This window comes from Bubalus bubalis, chromosome 3, assembly GCF_019923935.1.
Source record: "Bubalus bubalis isolate 160015118507 breed Murrah chromosome 3, NDDB_SH_1, whole genome shotgun sequence".
Lineage (NCBI taxonomy): Eukaryota > Metazoa > Chordata > Mammalia > Artiodactyla > Bovidae > Bubalus > Bubalus bubalis.
In genome coordinates this window covers 173,908,852-173,928,104 of record NC_059159.1, presented here as the reverse complement: position 1 = coordinate 173,928,104, position 19,253 = coordinate 173,908,852, and the positions used below count along the sequence as shown (strand labels likewise).

General features: G+C 52.8%; 1 protein-coding gene across 1 annotated transcript in view; it reads left to right on the top strand.

The window, feature by feature from the left end:
• TPO (thyroid peroxidase) overlaps nt 1–19,253 on the top strand; it is a 35,224-nt gene continuing 15,971 nt past the window's right edge. The window contains exons 1-8 of the mRNA XM_044940574.2: nt 1–195; nt 953–1,046; nt 4,659–4,743; nt 7,070–7,239; nt 9,295–9,427; nt 14,728–14,857; nt 16,470–16,676; nt 18,104–18,610. Of these exons, the coding sequence (XP_044796509.2) occupies nt 953–1,046; nt 4,659–4,743; nt 7,070–7,239; nt 9,295–9,427; nt 14,728–14,857; nt 16,470–16,676; nt 18,104–18,610 (1,326 nt within the window). The 5' untranslated portion in view covers nt 1–195. The remainder of the gene's footprint in view (nt 196–952; nt 1,047–4,658; nt 4,744–7,069; nt 7,240–9,294; nt 9,428–14,727; nt 14,858–16,469; nt 16,677–18,103; nt 18,611–19,253) is intronic.

Sequence of the window (19,253 nt, the reverse complement as noted above, 5' to 3'; positions counted from 1 at the left end):
GCCTGCTCCCTGACCCACCAGCAGGTGGCGCTCTGTGGCAACGTCGCCGCCGGGCCGGAGCCGGTCCAGCTCAGCGACGCGGGCGGGAGGCAGAACCCAGAGCCGGTTTATAGGCGGGAGGCCAGGCGCCAGGGCAGCCGGCCGTGCCCAGGGATTGCCTGCCCTGCACACCTGCCTCCAGGCTGAGCAGAGAAGGTCAGGCCTTGCCTCTTGCTTTTTTCTGGGAGCAATCTGTCACTGAGGCCTGCAGAGGGGTCCGAGGGAGGTGGCGGTTTGCGCCCGGGCTGGTCTGGAGCTGGAGGAGGGGCTCTGGGCGGACGGGGCTAGCTTTCCTGTGATCTCGGCGCAGAAGCGCTGCCGGCAGGTACGGCCAGGAGGGTCCGCGGTCAGCATCCCCCAGCGCACTCTGGGCTTCACCTGATTTCACAAAGTCTGTGGCCCGAAAATATCAACAGAAAGCCGGAGGTTAGGAAAAGAGAAACATTTGATAGCGAATCTTCTGCTTTGTCTTAACAGCTCTGCAATTCTGAAATCGGTTTATAAGCAGGAAAAAGAAAGTTGTAGGAAACCCTATGTCCATTTAGGAATTTTATTTACCTCTTTTCTAAAGGCTAAATTCCCTGTATTCTTCTTTTTTTTTTTTTTTTAACTAAGATGTGTTATAGGAAATAGATTTATCTTATTCCTAGTAGTTACTCCCAGAAATTTTACACCATTCGACATCCCCATGAATTAAAATGGGTTGTCACTGAGCTGCTCTGGGGACCACGGCCGCCCAAGAGGAAAGATCTGTTTTCAGACAGTCGAGCAGGCAAGGCCAGTCCCTGCCACAGGCAATCAGCCCCCCAGAGTCAGACCCAGGCCAAGGGGTCGGGCAGGACGCAGGCGCCACTGCGCAGGGGAGCGGAGACGGGATCCCCGTGGGGGCCGCCTGACGTGCGCCTCCTCGCAGATGCGGGCACGGGCCGTGCTGGGCGTGGTGCTGGCCGTCACCTGCGCCGGAGCCGTCTTCTCGTTCCTCCTGAGACCCGGGGGCCTCCTTTGGGGTGAGTAGCCATAAATTACAGTCTTCCAAAATCATAAAGGAACTGCTTGGAGCTACCAGATCAGAAAGCGTCTTGAGTTCTCCAGAGTCAGGTAAGACTGCTTCAGTGTTTCTTTGGCTTTCCAAGAAAAGAATGATAATTCTTGAGTTTAGAAGAATTAAAACACAATTCTTTCTGAAAAATAACTGACTTTCTTATGATTACGCAACAGAAAACTTCAATTTTACGTGCTCATATATTTTAAAAAACATTTCTTTGGGAGTTGTGTGTTCCTTGACCACACAATCATTTCTCATTAAGTCACTTCTGTGTCATATTTTCTGGAATCAGGGGGGCCGCAATGCCAAATTCAGTTGAGAAAGGTACAGCTGTGCTGTGGTTGAAATCATCACAGCTCAAACACTGCTTTTGTTTTGGAAAAAAGAAAAGAAAAAAGTCTCAAACACTGAGAAGGATGTTCCTGGAGGGAACGACGTGGGAGGGCGTCTCCACAAGGCTCTCTGGCCGCCAGTGTCTGCACCAGAGGCCTCGCCAGGCACGTTCGCCCCGCTGGGGTCATCAGGGGTGGACACTGTGCTCCCCCAGCCCCTGCTTGGAGACCCTGCTCACCCGCAGGCCTGGTGAGCCACCGAGTCCCCACAGTCACGTTCAGCCCCAGGGAGCCGCCTGCTGGGAGCCCCCACTCTCCAGCGCCACTGAATACGGCTTCGTGGCCACATGGACAGTTGCACCAAAGCCCGTCTTGCACTTAGATGCTCCTTGAGAAATTGGCCTGGCCTTTGAGGCCGAGAGGAGGCCAGGGTGCAGCTCCGTCCCTGCACGCTGCTGACGGGGCCACTTCCCTGTCTGGAAATGGAGGAGACAGTCCTATTTGTGAGTGCCACTGAGACGCTCCATTTCAAGTATTGAGTGCATGCTGTCTGGACAACACCAACTAGAAAACACAAGTGCCAGGTCCATCTTAAATGTCCCCCATCCTCCAAGCCCAGTAAACCCACCACCCCAAGACCTGGCACAGGATGAGTTGCAGTAAATGCTTGTGAACTAATTGGCCATTTCATTTCACACTTATCAAAGACCTAGTTCTACAAAACCATAGCAACAAAGTCCTCACGAGCAAGATCTATTCGATAAAATACGAAAGTGCCTGCACACAAGAGCTCCAGGTGTGAGAAAGCATGTGTTTTTTAAGAAATGGGAAAGTTACAGCTTTGCTAGAGCAATTTTTACTATTTCCCCACCTTTAAGAGGTTCTTTCTTAAACTTTCAGTATATATGTAAATAATACACGACACAGAATTTGATAAAAAAGCCCTGTGCTTGGTACTAATGTATTGTTCATTAGAGTATTTCAAAGCTGACTAATTGTTTACTTTTGAAAATTACTTATTTAGAAAATATTATTAGTCATAGTGTTTAAAGTTTATAATCTTTAAAACAATGACACTTTTTCCAATTGATAAGCCATCAGTCATTTTAAACAAAACAATTACATGTTCAGTTCAGTTCAGTCGCTCAGTCGTGTCCGACTCTTTGCGACCCCATGAATCGCAGCATGCCAGGCCTCCCTGTCCATCACCAACTCCCGGAGTTCACTCAGACTCACATCCATCGAGTCAGTGATGCCATCCAGCCATCTCATCCTCTGTCGTCCCCTTCTCCTCCTGCCCCCAATCCCTCCCAGCATCAGTCTTTTCCAATGAGTCAACTTTTCGCATGAGGTGGCCAAAGTACTGGCGTTTCAGCTTTAGCATCATTCCTTCCAAAGAACACCCAGGGCTGATCTCCTTCAGAATGGACTGGTTGGATCTCCTTGCAGTCCAAGGGACTCTCAAGAGTCTTCTCCAACACCACAGTTGAAAAGCATCAATTCTTCAGTGCTCAGCCTTCTTCACAGTCCAACTCTCACATCCATACAGGACCACTGGAAAAACCAAAGCCTTGACTTGACAGACATTTGTTGGCAAAGTAATGTCTCTGCTTTTGAATATGCTATCTAGGTTGGTCATAACATTTCTTCTAAGGAGCAAGCATCTTTTAATTTCATGGCTGCAGTCACCATCTGCAGTGATTTTGGAGCCCTAAAAATTTCATGTTAACTTTCTGTTTATTTATTTATTTTAATGGAAGTGTACTTGACTTAGGGCTTCCCAGGTGGTGTTAGTGGTAGAGAATCCGCCTGCCAACGCAGGAGAAGAGACGCAGGTTCAGTCCTTGGGTCGGAAAGATCCCCTGGAGGAGGAAGTGGCAACCCACTCCTGTATCCTTGGCTGGAAAATCCCACAGACAGAGGAGACTGGCAGGCTACAGTCCCCGGGGCCACAGAAAGTCAGACAGGGCTGAGTGACTGAGCACGTAGCTGATTTACAATGCTGGGTTAGTTTTAGATGTACGTGCTAAGTCGCTCAGCCATGTCCGATTCTTTGTGACCCCGTGGACTGGAGCCTGCCAGGCTCCTCTGTCCATGGGATATCCCAGGCAGGAATATTGGAGTGCGTTGCCATTTCCTCCTCCAGGGGATCTTCCCGACCCAGGGATCGAACCTGTGTCTCTGATGTCTCCTGCACTGGCAGGAAAGTTCTTTAGCCCTAGTGCCAACGTAGAAGCACATACGTACATTTGTGTGTGTGTATATACATGCATTCTTTTTCTGATTCTTTCCCCTCGTAGGCTATTACAGGATCCTGAGTACATGGTTCCCTGTGTTATACAGTAGGTCCTGGTTGCTTAGCTATCTTTCACACTGAAGGGTTGAACTTTCTTTGACACGTCGCCTTCATAGTTAAATCTCTCCACAGCCACAACCTCCATGACAAACCCGCAGCCTTCTTGTCTGAGCTGGGTTATGTCACTCAGGCTCACAGACACAAGGCGTCGGGGCTCCCTGTCACCTGTGCAGAGCCCGCGGAGGGCGCAGGGCAGGAGGACCAGGCCTGGACCACGGGTGCCCGTTGGGTGTCCAGGGGCGCCCCTCAGGCTGGGGTCTCTGCTGGGTGGGCTTCTCCTCCTGTGGGGCCTTAGAGAGGGCAGGGTTGTGGGCAGGCTCATGCCCACCTCCCGGGGCCGCTCGTGGACACAACACACACGTGGGCATCTGGCTGATAAACACTCAGGAACAGCTGCCCTTCGCCTGACAGCGGGCCTGTGAAGTGTAGGACTGTTTGTGTATCGAGTCTTCAAGCCCTTCCTCAAAAACTCGACACAGAGTGTTTATCGTGGAAATCACGTGCCTTCATCACCACACGGACCGTGGTTCATTTCTAGGGGTTTGTGCAAAGTCGAGACCGAAGTGCAAGGATGTTTATGGTAAATGTTCCAACGCCTTGTAGCTGTTAGGACAGAATCAGATGCGAGTGAACCAGGGGCAGTGGGGGCCCTGATGGGGGGAGGGGGGCAGGGAGGGGGGTTAGGGGGGAGGGGAGGGGTTGGGGGGGATGGGAGGGGGTTCAGAGGGAGGAGGGGAGGGAAAGGAGGGGAGGAAGGGGAGTCGTAACGGAGTGGAGGCCCAGAACCACCTGGTCGTCACTGCATCAAGCTGGACATGGAAGAGAAACCTAAGGGGGCGGAGACTTTGTGGATTTTGTGTTTGATCCTGTGATGCTTCATTCGTAGGAGAGACCGAGGAATCTCAGGTCAGGGGCATCGTGGAGGCCAGCAGGCTCCTGGTGGACAAGTCCGTCTACGCTGCGATGAGAAGGTATGGTGCCTGGGAGTGGGCGGTGGGGCGTCTGCATGGATCTGCTGAGCTTCCTCTTCACGATGTCCCCCATTTTCAAGTTAGGAGCTGAAACTCACATGGCTTATTCATGTTTCTAGGATCATGTGCAAGTAACTGAGAACTTCATTCAGCCTCAAAGTTTCTCTCTTAGCAAAACAGAGCAAAGGGCAGTGACACAGTGGGAATTCAGTATTTCCCAGTTCGAAAGGCCTGGCTCCTGGAAAACTGCCTGCAGACTGAGGAGGGGAGGGGGCGTCCAGACACACAGGTGTAAGTTTACCTAGGAATTAAATCTGCCCACCAGTCTTTTTGAATCATTAGGGAGCACCTTAATTTTAAACAGAATCAACACTGAGGATATTATAGTTGTTGTTTACTTGCTAAGTGGTGTCGGACTCTTTTGCAACGCCATGGACTGCAGCCCAGCACGCTTCTCTGTCCATGGGATTTCTCAGGCAAGAATCCTGGAGTGGGTTGCCGTTTCCTCTCCAAGCACAGCCAACGAAAATCTAAAATGCAGGTGTTACCTTCACAAGGGTGCTGTTTTGTTGGAAACTAAGCAGTAATTATTTAAGCTCTCAAGATACAAAACATCACAGGGCAGGGGTTGATTTATTTCAAAATCTCTATTATTCCCGCCAGAAAAAGTCCCTGCTGTCCATGTTGGCTCCAACCAAGTTTTATTTATTTTATAAAAATTTGAATCAAAGGGAAAAAAAGAGAAGACATATTTCCCATGAAGTCAGACTATGTTAGTGTGAACACACCGAGGTGTCAGCTCTCCATGAAGGGGGCAAGGGCATCCCCAGGGGCTGTGAAGGGCTGCCCCTCCTGCCCCTGGGTGGCCTGCCTTCTCGGAGGGGAGCTCACTCCTGACACAAAGTTGGCAAAATGTGCGGCCTGGGGGCTTCGCCTTAAATGCAAACGTTGAAACAGAGGCCACTTGCTTACTATGCTAACAGTGGATTTTAATAATAGCAGAAGAAAAGCCATTGAAACCTTGAAAACAGGCTGCCCCACTGAAACCAGAGCCCCAGAAAGCTGAGTCCCAGGCCTGTTGCTGCTCAGCCGTGAGGAGCTGCTCCGCTGAGCGCGGCCACCCGAAGGGCCACAGCCTCAGGGCCTCAGGATCTGGGACCAAGACGGCTGCTGGCTCCCAGAGCCCTGCCCAGTGGTGGGGACCCACATGTCCAACCGGATTTTTTTCAAGTTACATAATTGACTTATTCACAGCGATAGCCTCAGAAAGATTAATTAGTACTTAAAATAGCCTTGTGTGCATCTGTGTGAAGTCGCTTCAGTGGTGTCTGACTCTTGTGACCCTGTGGACTGTAGCCTGCCAGGCTCCTCTGTCCATGAAATTTCCCAGGCATGGATACTGGAGTGGGTTGCCACACCCTGCTGCAGGGACTCTTCCTGACCCAGGGACGGAACCCATGCCTCTTGCATCTCCTGGACTGGCAGGCGGGTTCTTTAGCAGAAGCCCTTAAAATATCCTTAAATAACGCTGCTGCTGCTACTGCTGCTAAGTCCCTTCAGTCGTGTCCGACTCTGTGCGACCCCATAGACGGCAGCCCACCTGGCTCCCCTGTCCCTGGGATTCTCCAGGCAAGAACACTGGAGTGGGTTGCCATAAAAACCGTTATTTCACAGTAGGCTTAAAAAAAAATCCATATAAAATGTGAGACCACCTTATCTAAACAAAACATGAAAGTCTGTTACAAAGAATAACGTGAATCGATGGCAAACGCACACACGTGAGCCACTGTCAAAAAGTGTTCTAAACGCATCAGAATCTCTGCTTCCATGGTGACGCACGCGGATGGACAGGCGACGAGCAAGCCCATTTACTACCTGGATTTTGACGAGCAGGCTGACCTCACACAGCGGTGACGAGGACCAAGGGAGCTTGCCTGAGCAAGTCTGTCCGTCTCTTCACCTTCCCGCCGACTGTCTGCTCTCGGGTCCTGTCCCTTCACTGAATCCCTGGTCCTCACTTGTGATTCAGGCTCACGTGATTGATGATCAAGTGGTCACCAAACACCATAGAAGAACAACTGACTTCACGTCTCCTCTCGGTGGGCTCCCCAGGTGGTGCTAGTGGTCAGGAGCCCTCCTGCCAATGCAGGAGACGTGATGAGATGTGGGCTCAAGCCCTGGGTCGGGAAGATCCCCTGGACGCACCGCCTCCAGTGTGCTCGCCTGGAGAAGCCCACAGACAGAGGGGCCTGGCGGGCTGGTCGCAGAGAGTGGGATGCGACCGAAGCGACTTGGCACACACGCGCCCACTCCTCTTTGTGCCTAGAAACCTCCACAAAAGGGACGTCATTTCCCCATCGCAACTTCTGTCTTTTTCCAAACTCCCTGAGCCCACGAGCCGCGCTGCGTCCCGGGCGGCGGAGGTCATGGAGGCCTCGGTGCAGGAGGTGGTGAGACGGGGTCACCTGAGGTCTGGACCCTCCCAGCTGCCCACAGGTGAGCGCCCGGGGTGAGCGCGGGGAGCTGGGGAGGGTCCTCGCAGGGTGCAAGGCCTGTGCCGCCCGCCGGCGCACGGGACGAGCGAGCAGCTCGAGACTCTGGTCAAGCGCCACGACGTCCTGGCTCTGCTGGGTGGGAATCACTGTTTCCCTGCTGTTGAGACTGAGTTTGGAGAGCCAGCTCAACAGTCTCAGCGTCCTGCTCTATGGTGTGAAATAACTGGAAGGTTCTTCCAAGGCCCCCACCGACGCGGTTAAAACTCGAGGAAACAAGTTTCTGGGGGAGGAGGTGTAGCCCAGGGAGACTAGGATGGCCGCCCCACTTCTGAGCAAACTGCCTCTGAGGGCCTGCCGGGGCCTCTGGGGTCGAACGTGCTCTCCTGAAAGGAGCAGTCGCACCGCGGTCCACTCGGCTGGGCGCAGGCAGACCAGGAGACTGGGGGCTGCGTCCACCAAGGACTCCGCTGACTTAAGAATCTGAGTGGCGTTTAAGTGGAATTCCATTCCACTTCAGGACAGAAGTGCTTTCGAACATGAGGCCCATGGGTGAGTGCTAGGATGAGGAACTGGAAAAACAGGATCAGTTTCAGTGATCTGCAGACTTCTCCAGTGTGGTGCCATGAGCTACTCAGTCTCTGAGTTTTTCCTCCCAGCTAGCTGTAGGTTAGTTTAATGCTGATTTACTTTAGAATGAGACAGACTCAGCTAAATTGAGGTTAACCAGAATTCTCAGACACTAAGCTTAGCAGTTCAGTTTAACCAACTTTATAGCAACCGAGGACCCATCTGAAAAGGTTTTCGTTGAAGCAGTTGAAAACCATTTCTAAGGACTGCCGGTCCGTGGTCCCGTCCTGCGGCGATGACTGCGGCCAGAAGTCCTCGGCCTTGTGTTCTCGCTGTGGAGTCGCAAAGCCATCGCCCGGGTCTGTGGGTACGGGTGGAGCTTCAGTGGACGGGTTCAGTCCAGGCAAAGCTGCAGAACTGAAGACGCTGTAGTCTAGGGTGTTTTTGTTATTCCCGTCATCAGCATAGCCGGTCTAGAAAATTCGGGATGTAACGCCAGCGACAGGACCCAGAGCCCCACCAGCCCACCAGTTGGCATCTACAATCCGACGTTGGCACCCTCCCTCCCAGATGCATCTTAATGTTGGTTTTGTATTAATGCAGCTACAATCGTGGTCCTTCTCGTGGACTTCGTTGGTTAAACTCTCGTGTGTGCTTGAGCATCTCCTGGTACGAAGAATGTCTGCCTGTTTTGTTCAGGAAAGCCCATTTCTCCATCAGCTGAACAAAATTGTGGCCTTAGCTTTATTCAGCTGTCCACAGAGTCATTCCATAGAGGTTGTACAGTGAACATTTATAATTAAGAAGCTGTTTTGTTTCTCCTCCCTTTGAAATTGGGATGTATGCTTTCTGGTGTTTTGCTAGTGAATATCTCATTTCGTTGGTATCTGGTCAGTTTTATGGCATTGTGTTTGAACATTTATATGAACCATCTGGGAGAAACAACGATTTCTTCAACTAAGAGTCCTTACTTGTATTTGTCACAAATAGCAACAGAGCTGGCAAAAAAAAAGAATGGACTGTTTTCTGGGGCCCTAAAGCTAGAAGAGTTATATGAAGGACCCAACATCATCCACACGAAGGGGAAAAGGAGGGCTTTGTAGAGGGACGCTTGGACATCGATAGGAAGCATCTGAGGCAGGGTCGGGGGCTGATCAAGGCCATGCAGCCACTGTCTTCTGGGGCTGGGGAGGCAGGAAACCCAGGGTTCTACATCCAGGCTCCCATCTCTGGGGCCAGAACGCTCAGAATCGCTTTTCTGAAAGATCACAAAGCAAAGGAAAAATGTTAAATCTCACATTCCCAGCAATGAGGACACTCCAGAAGGGTAATGAGGAAGGGGTGGTTTCAAGGAGGAGGAAGGTCCTCCCGCCAAGAGGGGCAAAGCCTCCGTGTGAGTCCTGCGGCCGGGGTGGGGCGAGGCTAGGACGGGCACTGGGCAAGCAGGTCGTCACCGCAGCACGGGGCTGACGCCGGGGCCTTCCCTCAGATGCTCTCTCGGAGGGGCTGCTGAGCGCGATCGCAAACCTGTCCGGATGCCTGCCTCACATGCTGCCGCCCAGATGCCCGACCACCTGCCTGGCCAGCAAGTACAGGCTCATCTCGGGCGCCTGCAACAACAGGTACTTCCCAGGGCCATCTCCCCGCAAATTGGGTTTGAACGTGACAGTCGCCATCAGGAGGGACGGTCCCTGGATCATCTGAGATTTTGTAAGGAAAGCGCATAATATGACTCTACCCAGTGATAGGAAGCGGTCCAGCCTCTCCCTACACCCATGTCCCCAGTACTCCTGTGTGTGTCTTTAATAAGACACAGGTCTCAAAGGTCTTAAGCTCCCAGGCAGACAAGAACCACTCTCACCAGGAGGTTGGCTGTAAAACTCCCCGGCTTCCCTGGGGTCATCCCAGTTTTCTTCTGTCTCTTTCTCTGTGTGTCTGCCGTCCACTCTCAGCTCACTCCGTCCGGAGGTCAGTCCATTTAGGCAGCGCCCAGGTGTCCCAGGTCACCCCTCCGCCTCCAGGCCCCTGCACAGTGAGCCCCGCGGCCCGGTTCCAGGGAGACTGTGCCCGCAGGCGGGTGTGGAGCCGGGGACGGCAGGACCAGCCCCTGATCTCCTCTGCCCAGGGCTGCCCTCTCTGCCGTCACCCCGCCCCCGATGAGCCGGCAGCCCAGCCTCCCTGCTGCTGGGCTCGAGTGGACGTGCCATCCAGGGAAATGTGGGTGAAGGCAAGTCTCTCTCCTTCCATGGTGACGACTGTATCTTGCGTCCCAGAATTTACAGTAACCAGATCCAAATGACTAACAGGAATGCTGCACTTCTTTTTCTGCCCAAATCATAAAACACCTGCCCAGAGACCTGGAGTGACAGTGCCTTGAAGCCAGGTTTGCTGCTTATAAATGAGCTGCCGGGGCCACTGTGCTGAGGGTCAGCCCCAAGGTTGCTGATTCTCTGCAGGCTCAGACATGCCCGCTCCAAACACCAGTGTTCTCACATCCAGTTCTTATCAGAAGAGGCCCAGAGACTGTCAGGCTCCTGGGGCCCGGGAGAGAGGAGCTGGTGCTCAGACAGATCCGGATGGGCGGATACCTGTCTCCCTGTGAAACTCCCCTCCAGAGAGTTTCCCCCGCTGCTTGTCAGCTCTGCGACCCTTCAGAGGGAGGTCACTAATGCAAAGCTACTAAAGGAGCCACGTGCTGGGGTCTGGGTTATCCCACCCCAGCCAAGCAGCTTCCAAGAGTGGGGCCACGAGGCCCCCCCCCCACGGCGCCCCGGGTCCTGCCCAGGAGGCTGGGCTCTGACCCCAGTGAGACGTTCACAGAGACCACGTGCCCTCCCAGGAGCTGCTGAAACCCAACAGTCAGTCAGCAAAAACCCTGTCGCCTGAGCAGTTAGGTTAACACTCGCGTGATTCTTAAGTCAAAGAGCCACATTTTATGGGATTTCGATAAGGAGCGGCCGCTGTAACCGATCAGAACACCGCGTGAAGGCTGACTCACTGCAGCCGATGAAACGCGGTCCTAAAGCGAGCCCCTCCAGTGGTGCTAGAGAGCAGCAGAGGGTTGATGCTAGAATTCATGCCCATTCCCTGTCCTTCAGACAGAAGGGGGCATCGCTCCTGAGAGCGGGGCTGGGCGGGAGTCACGGGAGAAACGAAGCACCTTGTCTCCAGGGTCAGGAGCCACGGGCGGCCCCGCCTCAAACAGGCACTTAGAGATGGTCCGACGGTCCTCAGCACACGGCTCCTCTCCCTCTCGGGCAGGACACCAAACAAGCCACATTCACACAGGAATGGTAGGTGGGTGTTACAGTCCACTGGTAATAAGTTAGTGTCAGAACCACTATTTAAAAAAAAAAAAATTCATTTATTTAATTGGAGGCTAATTACTTTACAATATTGTATTGGTTTTGCCATACATTGATATGAATCCGCCACGGGTGTACACGTGTTCCCCATCCTGAATCCCCTCCCACCTCCCTCCCCATCCCATCCCTCTGGGTCATCCCAGTGCACCAGCCCCGAGCACCCTGTCTCATGCATCGAACCTGGACTGGCGATTCGTTATACATGTATTATACATGTTTCAGTGCCACTCTCCCAAATCATCCCACCCTCGCCTTGTCCCACAGAGTCCAAAAGTCTGTTCTTTCCATCTGTGTCTCTTTTGCTGCCTTGCATATAGGGTCCTTGTTACCAGCTTTCTAAATTCCACATATGCATTAATATACTGTATTGGTGCTTTTCTTTCTGGCTTACTTCGCTGTGTATAATAGGCTCCAGTTTCATCCACCTCATTAGAACTGATTCAAATGCATTCTTTTTAATAGCTGAATAATATTCCTTTGTGTATATGTACCACAGCTTTCTTATCCATTCGTCTGCCAGTGGACATCTAGGTTGCTTCCATGTCCTGGCTATTCTAACAGTGCTGCGATGAACACTGGGGTACACGTGTCTCTTTCAATTCTGAAAGCCGCTAATTTTCAGTATTTGTATTTACAAATACTTTAAAAGCTTTAAAACCCTTAGCAGCTTGCCCCAGTTCTTGTAGCCTTCACTGCCTAGATGTTCTGAGCGCCTACACATCAGATGCGGGAAAGAAGCAGAGAAGTCTAGATCCGGGTCTTCTCTGACTCCACTGACTGCCGTGTGACCTCAGAGAGCCCAGCACAATGGACTCCTGTTCACCTGCAAACTCCAGCCTCGCTCCTGTCTTTTTGGAAGACTCTGTAACCACCAACCACCCCAATGGCTATTACTGCCATAGGGCTGTGTTGATAAAGACCGAGGGACCTTGGATACCACAACTTTGAAGAAAAGAATCCATTTTTATAGAACACAGCAAATTTTTCTCTAACAGAAAACTCCCATATTCTTCTTTTCTCTTGAAAGAACATTTCCATTCTAATTTTTCTGATTTTTTCCTACATGTAGGATACTTTATGATTAAAAGTATTTTATTTTTTCCTTTTACATAGTCCTTTACTTTTACATATGTTCTGTAGGTATTTTATCCTTATATTTTGTAAATGTTTATATTCATGTGTTTATTTTATATGTTTACGTATTTGATCGCCTATGTATAGATTTACTATTCATATCTGATTTGCTCAAGGACTAGTTACCAACCATTAGTCTCTCATTTTCTCATTGTGAGAAACATTTCTGGGACGTATTGATTCTTCATTTCAGTTCAGTTCAGTCGCTCAGTTGTATCCGACTCTTTGTGACCCCCATGGACTGCAGCACGCCAGGCCTCCCTGTTCATCACCAACTCCCAGAGCTTGCTCAAACTCATGTCCATTGAGTCGGTGATGCCATCCAACCATCTCATCCTCTGTTGTCCCCTTCTCCTCCTGCCTTCAATCTTTCCCAGCATCAGGGTCTTTTCAAATGGCCACATCAGGTGGCCAAAGTATTGGAGTTTCAGCTTCAGCAGCAGTCCTTCCAATAAATATTCAGGACTTATTTCCTTTAGGATGAACTGGTTGGATCTCCTTGCTGTCCAAGGGGCTCTTAAAGGTCTTTTCCAACACCACAGTTCAAAAGCATCAATTCTTTGGCACTCAGCTTTCTTTGTAGTCCAACTCTCACATCCATACATGACTACTGGAAAAACCATAGCTTTGACTAGATGGACCTTTGTTGGTAAAGTAATGTCTCTGCTTTTCAAAAAACTGTCTAGGTTGGTCATAGCTTTCCTTCCAAGGAGCAAGTGTCTTTTTATTTCATGGCTATAGTCACCATCTGCAGTGACTTTGCAGCCCAAGAAAATAAAGTCTCTCACTGTTTCCATTGTTTCCTCATCTATTTACCATGAAGTGATGGGACCAGATGCCATGATCTTAGTTTTCTGAATGTTGAGTTTTAAGCCTACTTTTCACTCTCCTCTTTCACTTTTATCAAGAGGCTCTTGAGTTCTTTTTCACTTTCTGCCATAAGGATGGTGTCATCTGCATATCTGAGGTTACTGATATATTTCCCAGCAAACTTGATTCAAGCTTGTGCTTCATTCAGCCCAGCGTTTCTCATGATGTACTCTGCCTATAAGTTAAATAAGCAGGGTGACAATATACAGTCTTGACATGCTCCTTTCCCGATTTGAAATCAGTCTGTTCCATGTCCAGTTCTAACTGCTGCTTCTTGACCAGCAAACAGATTTCTTGGGAGGCAGGTCAGGTGGTCTGGTATTCCCAGGCTCTTTTAAGAATTTTCCAGTTTGTTGTGATCCACACAAAGGGTAGTCAATAAAGCAGAAATAGATGTTTTTCTGGAATTCTCTTGCTTTTTCAATGATCTAATGGGTGTTGGCAATTTGATCTCTGGTTCCTCTGCCTTTTCTAAATCCAGCTTGAACATCTGGAAGTTCATGGTTCACATACTGTAGAAGCCTGGCTTGGAGAATTTTGAGCATTACTTTGCTAGCATGTGAGATGAGTGCAATTGTGCAGTAGTTTGAACACTCTTTGGCTTTCCTTTCTTTGGGATTGGAATGAAAACTGACCTTTTCCAGTTTGATTGATTCTTATCAATGGATTCTTATTAACACCTTAATATTAATATTGATTCTTATTAATACCTTTCTCCTTGAGGCACCTTCACGACACAAAATTCAGGCTCAAAAGTCATTTGTAAAATCAAAATGACGTTAGGCAGAACTCTGCTTCATCAGGAACTTTATGTTTTTGTCAAGACATATCTTGGCCAGTAGAACGAAACCGCAGATCTGTCTGTTTAGGGAAAACCTACCCATTTTCCCCTTTGGCTGAGTCCATCTCATTGTCTGATCCACCAACCAAGTGACAGTTACTCTCTCCCAGAAAAAGCCTGACTTATTTTTGATTCAAATAAAAGTATGAATACAGCCATCCCACTTGTGCCTCAAGAACACTTCAGGAAGTTCCCTCCATCTCACTTTCTAGCAGAAACTTTGTCCTTGTCCTCCAGGTAAACACTGGAGACAGGAAAGGGCACCTGCCCAGGTGACTGCAGGACATCCTGAGGGAGGGTGCTCGGAGGAATCAGGGCACGCCTTTGTGGGGAGCCCCGGGGGGTGCCTGTGGCGCGTCTCGAGTTCCCAGGTGAGAGGCAGCCTCAGAGGCAAAGTGGAAGCTGGGCAGCGGGGGCGCCAGCTCGTGGACACGCAGCACACGTCAGTTCAGGCGCTGGGCGGGGGGCACGTGCGGCTGCCGTGGAAGTCACTTCCGCTAAGACCACGGTGCCCGCACATCCCCCGAGCATCTCCGCACCACGGGGCGTGCAGCCCCCGCTGGACCAAGGGCTTCACCCTCCGGTCACCCCCAGGAGCAGCCGCAGCACGTGGCTTCACCCAGAGACCGTGCCACCAGGTCACAGCACCTGCCGTGGCTGCCTCCCTCCTCCTCCGGACTCCAACACAGCTCCTGCCCTTCTGTCTCCACAGAGACCACCCCCGCTGGGGAGCCTCCAACACAGCGCTGGCCAGATGGCTGCCCCCCGCCTACGAGGATGGCATCAGTGAGCCCCGAGGCTGGAACCCCCACTTCCTGTACAAGGGCTTTCCCCTGCCCCCGGTCAGTGCTGCCAGAACAGGGCTGCAAGGAGTCTCGGAACTTGGCAAACCTCCCCTCCCCTGGGGGGCCCAGTCTCTGATGAGACCCTGCTCCGCAGGTCAGGCCCCAGCGGGTGCCCCTGTTCTGGGCGGGGTTGGGGCGGGTGGCTACTTACCATATAGCCCGGAAACTGTGGTTCTGACTAGCCAGTGAGCGGATGGACCAACGCAGAGTCAAGTTACAAATAGAGAACTAGCCACTTCAAAGACGCTTCTAATTGATGAATTCACTCATTTAGGCAAAGATGGCAATTTCTATCTACTCCCAGAGGCAAATCATTTGTCAAATAAACTCAAACCTAATCTGCTGGTCCCTTGGGTCCGAAAATGGATCGCCGGTCCCCAGTCTGACTGATCGCTTCAGTGAATAAAGCAGTGGATGGTTTCCATGGGCCTTGGCTCATGGGCCCCCACGCCAGCAAGGCTGCGTCTCTGTGCCTTTGCTTCAAAGTCGCATCTCCCATGAGTCAGGGAAGGGTCTCGGGTTTTAAGGACCCATGTGGTTAGATCAGATCCCCCTGGAATCTAGGCTCACCCCCATCTCCAGGTCCTTACAGTCACCAAACCTGCTAAGTCCCTGTAGCCATGTGATGTTGCCACGGGCTCCAGGGATGCAGGCGTGGACATCTCTGGGGGCCATGACCCTGGTACCAGTCCACCCTCTGACCCCAGAAATGTCAGACCCAATCCATGTGCAAAATCCACCTACCCCATTCCAAGGCTCCCATTGTCTCAGCCATCACAGCATCAGAATCTCAAGTCTGATCTAACTCTCATCGTTTTCAGAGTCCCAAATCTCATCCTCTGAGTAATCTGAATCAGGGCTGGGGAAGCTCTGGGTGCAACCCCTCGTGGGGCAAAGCCTCCTTCCTTTGGGGCCAGTGAAACCAGAAAGCAAGTCTGCCCCCAAATGCAGTAGTGGGACAAGCATAGCATGGCAGGTGTACACGTACGGGGTCACAAACAGAGAAGCGGAAAAAAGAAGCCGCCGACACCAAACGGGTCTGAGCTCGGGCCAGGCAAACTCCATGGGCTTCAACGCCGGGGAGCAACCCTCTCCCTCACCCCCGGGCACCAGGCACCCCCTCTCAGCCATGGACTATCTGGAGCTAATCCCTGGAGGATTCAGTTTAATCACACCACTCCCGGAAGATGGACATTTTGTATTTATTTACAAATGAAGAAACCAGTTCAGTTCAGTTGCTCAGTCATGTCCAACTCTTTGTGACCCCATGGACTGCAGCACACCAGGCCTCCCTGTCCATCACCAACTCCCGGAGTTTACTCAAACTCATGCCCATTGAGTCAGTGATGCCATCCAACCATCTCATCCTCTGTCATCCCCTTCTCCTCCTGCCCTGTTGGTCCCAAATCAGCACAGAACAATGAATCTCAAGGAGGACAGTCGGGGGTCTCCAGGGATCCCATCTTCCCCCAGGAGCTCCCGGGCCCTAAGCGTGGCATGGAGCCCCTGAAACGCAGGCTCGCCTCTTGGCCCCTCACCGCCAGGTGTCGGCTTCCCCACGCCTGCGGGCAGGTGGCTCCTGCACGTGACGGCTGGTCTGCCCCTCCAGGTCCGGGAGGTGACCAGACACATCATACACGCCTCCAATGAGGCTGTGACGGGGGACGACCGGTACTCTGACCTCCTGACAGCGTGGGGCCAGTACATCGACCACGACATCGCCTTCACGCCACAGAGCGCAGCCCCCCCTGCCCCCTGGGTGGGGGCCGACTGCCAGCTGACCTGCGAGCCCCGAAGCCCATGCTTTCCCATACAGGTAGGATTTCTGAACGTCCCTCGCTGTATTATGAAACTAACAGATACCACTTTGAAGTGTCAAACACGGGTCACTCTTTGTCCTGTTCCCGGGGCGGGGGGTGGGGGGTGTTACAGCGGTGAGGAATTTCCTGTATTTTCTGCCAGAAACTATCTCCACATGTGGGTATGAAATTATCTGCATGGGCGTTTCCTGGTGGTCCATGGGCTAGAGTGATGGTTCAATCCCTGGTGGGGGAACTGAGACCCCACGGGGCCAAAAAAAAAAAAAAAGGAATTAAAATTACCTGTGTGTTTATACCTTATTCAGTGGTTCAGTGGTAAAGGATCCGCCTGCCAATGCAGGAGACACAGGAGACGCAGGTTTGATCCCAGGAAGAGCCCCTGGAGGAGGAGATGGCAACCCACTCCAGTATTCTTGCCTGGAGAACCCCATGGACAGAGGAGCCTGGCGGGTGCAGTCCATGGGGTCACAAAGCGTCGGGCACGACTGAGTGTGCACACACACCTTACGCACATCTGCTGTGTCCTGCTGCGCGCATGATGTGAACCCAGCGTGAGCCGCTTACTAATAAACTTTACACGCGGCTCCACGTCATCAAATGGACAGAAACTGGGCTGTTAAATGACCCTCATTACCCAACTGTGTTCAAATTACAACTTATTTAACCAGTTCGCTTACTGGTGAGCATTGGGGTTGGTTGTTTCCAGCGTTGTCGCTATCGTCAGCTGTCACACGTGGCGAAGCAGAGAACAGCCCTGCCCTGAATCCTGGGCAGAATTCCTAACAGACCCCTGGGATTCAACCGCTAGCTTTCGGGCAGGAGCCTGGGAGCTTTGGACAGAGCTAGCAGAACCGTTCTCTGTTAATATTCTTCTGGTTTCCCCCCTGCCTGCAAGGAAGGAGACGTACAGGTAGGCTTTTTACTGTATTTCTCCTACAGTGACTTCTCCTAAGAAAATATCTCCGAGGCTGGCAAGGGACATTTCCTACCCATGAGCAAAGACTGCGTGGGCTGGGAGTCCTCACTCACATTTACTCCATAACTCTTAGCTGAGCAGCGATCCCCCACGCGGAGCCCTGAGCTAGGAAGGGGGCTGAAGAGATGCGGGCCCCAGGAAGAGCTTCCTGACTGGGGGAGAGGCAAGGAGAGCCAGCAGACAGGGCGCCGCCAAGCCTCACACCCACACTGCCGGAATCCACAGGGGTGGCCCCCAGGCGGGGCAAAACCAGAGGGAAGTCTGGGGGAGCGGGCGCCTGCGCAGCTGCGTGTCAGTCCGATCCCCCCGACCTGGGGGAGGGCTGCGCGCGGGAGAGCGCCCCGGCAGGCAGAGAACGGAGGCGCTGTCGGGGCTGGGCAGCCCGGGCGCCTCGCGCCTCTGGGGAGGGGCCCGGGACGCGCGCTAACCCGACTCCCGCTCCCCCAGCTCCCCGCGAACGCCGCGGGCCCCGCCTGTCTGCCGTTTTACCGCTCCACGGCCGCCTGCGGCACCGGGACCCAAGGCGCCTTGTTCGGCAACCTGTCTTCCGCCAACCCGCGCCAGCAGATGAACGGGCTGACCTCGTTCCTGGACGCGTCCACCGTGTACGGCAGCTCCGCGGCCTCGGAGCGGCGGCTGCGGAACTGGACGAGCGCCGAGGGGCTGCTGCGCGTCAACGCGCGCTACCGGGACGCGGGCCGCGCCTTCCTGCCCTTCGCGCCGCCGTCCGCGCCCCCCGCTTGCGCGCCCCAGCCCGGCGCGCCCGGAGCCCGCGCACCCTGCTTCCTGGCCGGCGACGGCCGCGCCAGCGAGGTCCCCGCCCTGGCGGCCCTGCACACACTGTGGCTGCGGGAGCACAACCGCCTGGCCACCGCGCTCAAGGCCCTCAACGCGCACTGGAGCGCGGACACCGCCTACCAGGAGGCGCGCAAGGTGGTGGGCGCGCTGCACCAGGTGCGCGCAGGGGCCTTGTGGGCGCCACGCCTGGGTGAGCGCGGGGCTGCGTGGGCGAGGCGAGATTTATACACCCCCCCCCAACTTCTGAAACACTGGGGCCCTGGCGCCCCCGTGGAAGCCCCGCATCCCTTGGGAGGACGATTATCCCTCTGGCGGTGATTGTTCTGCCAGAGACCGCGGCCGCTGCAGCCATAGTAACGCTCGGCCCACAAGTGCTCCCCCGAGCCAAGACCATTCTAAGTGCTCGGGGGCGGGGGAGGGATTTAACTCATTTAATCCTCATGGCACCCCTTTGAGAGGGATCCACCGATTACTGTGATTTACTTCGGATACAATGGAGAAAATCAAAAGGAAAAACAATCTGTATGAGATTTGCAAATGAGCAAAAAGATTGATTATGATATTTTAAACCTCAAATCCGGAGAAGGCAATGGCACCCCACTCCAGTACTCTTGCCTAGAAAATCCCGTGGACGGAGGAGCCTGGAAGGCTGCAGTCCATGGGGTCACTGAGGGTCGGACACCACTGAGCGACTTCACTTTCACTTTTCACTTTCATGCACTGGAGAAGGAAATGGCAACCCACTCCAGTGTTCTTGCCTGGAGAATCTCAGGGACAGGGGAGCCTGGTGGGCTGTGGT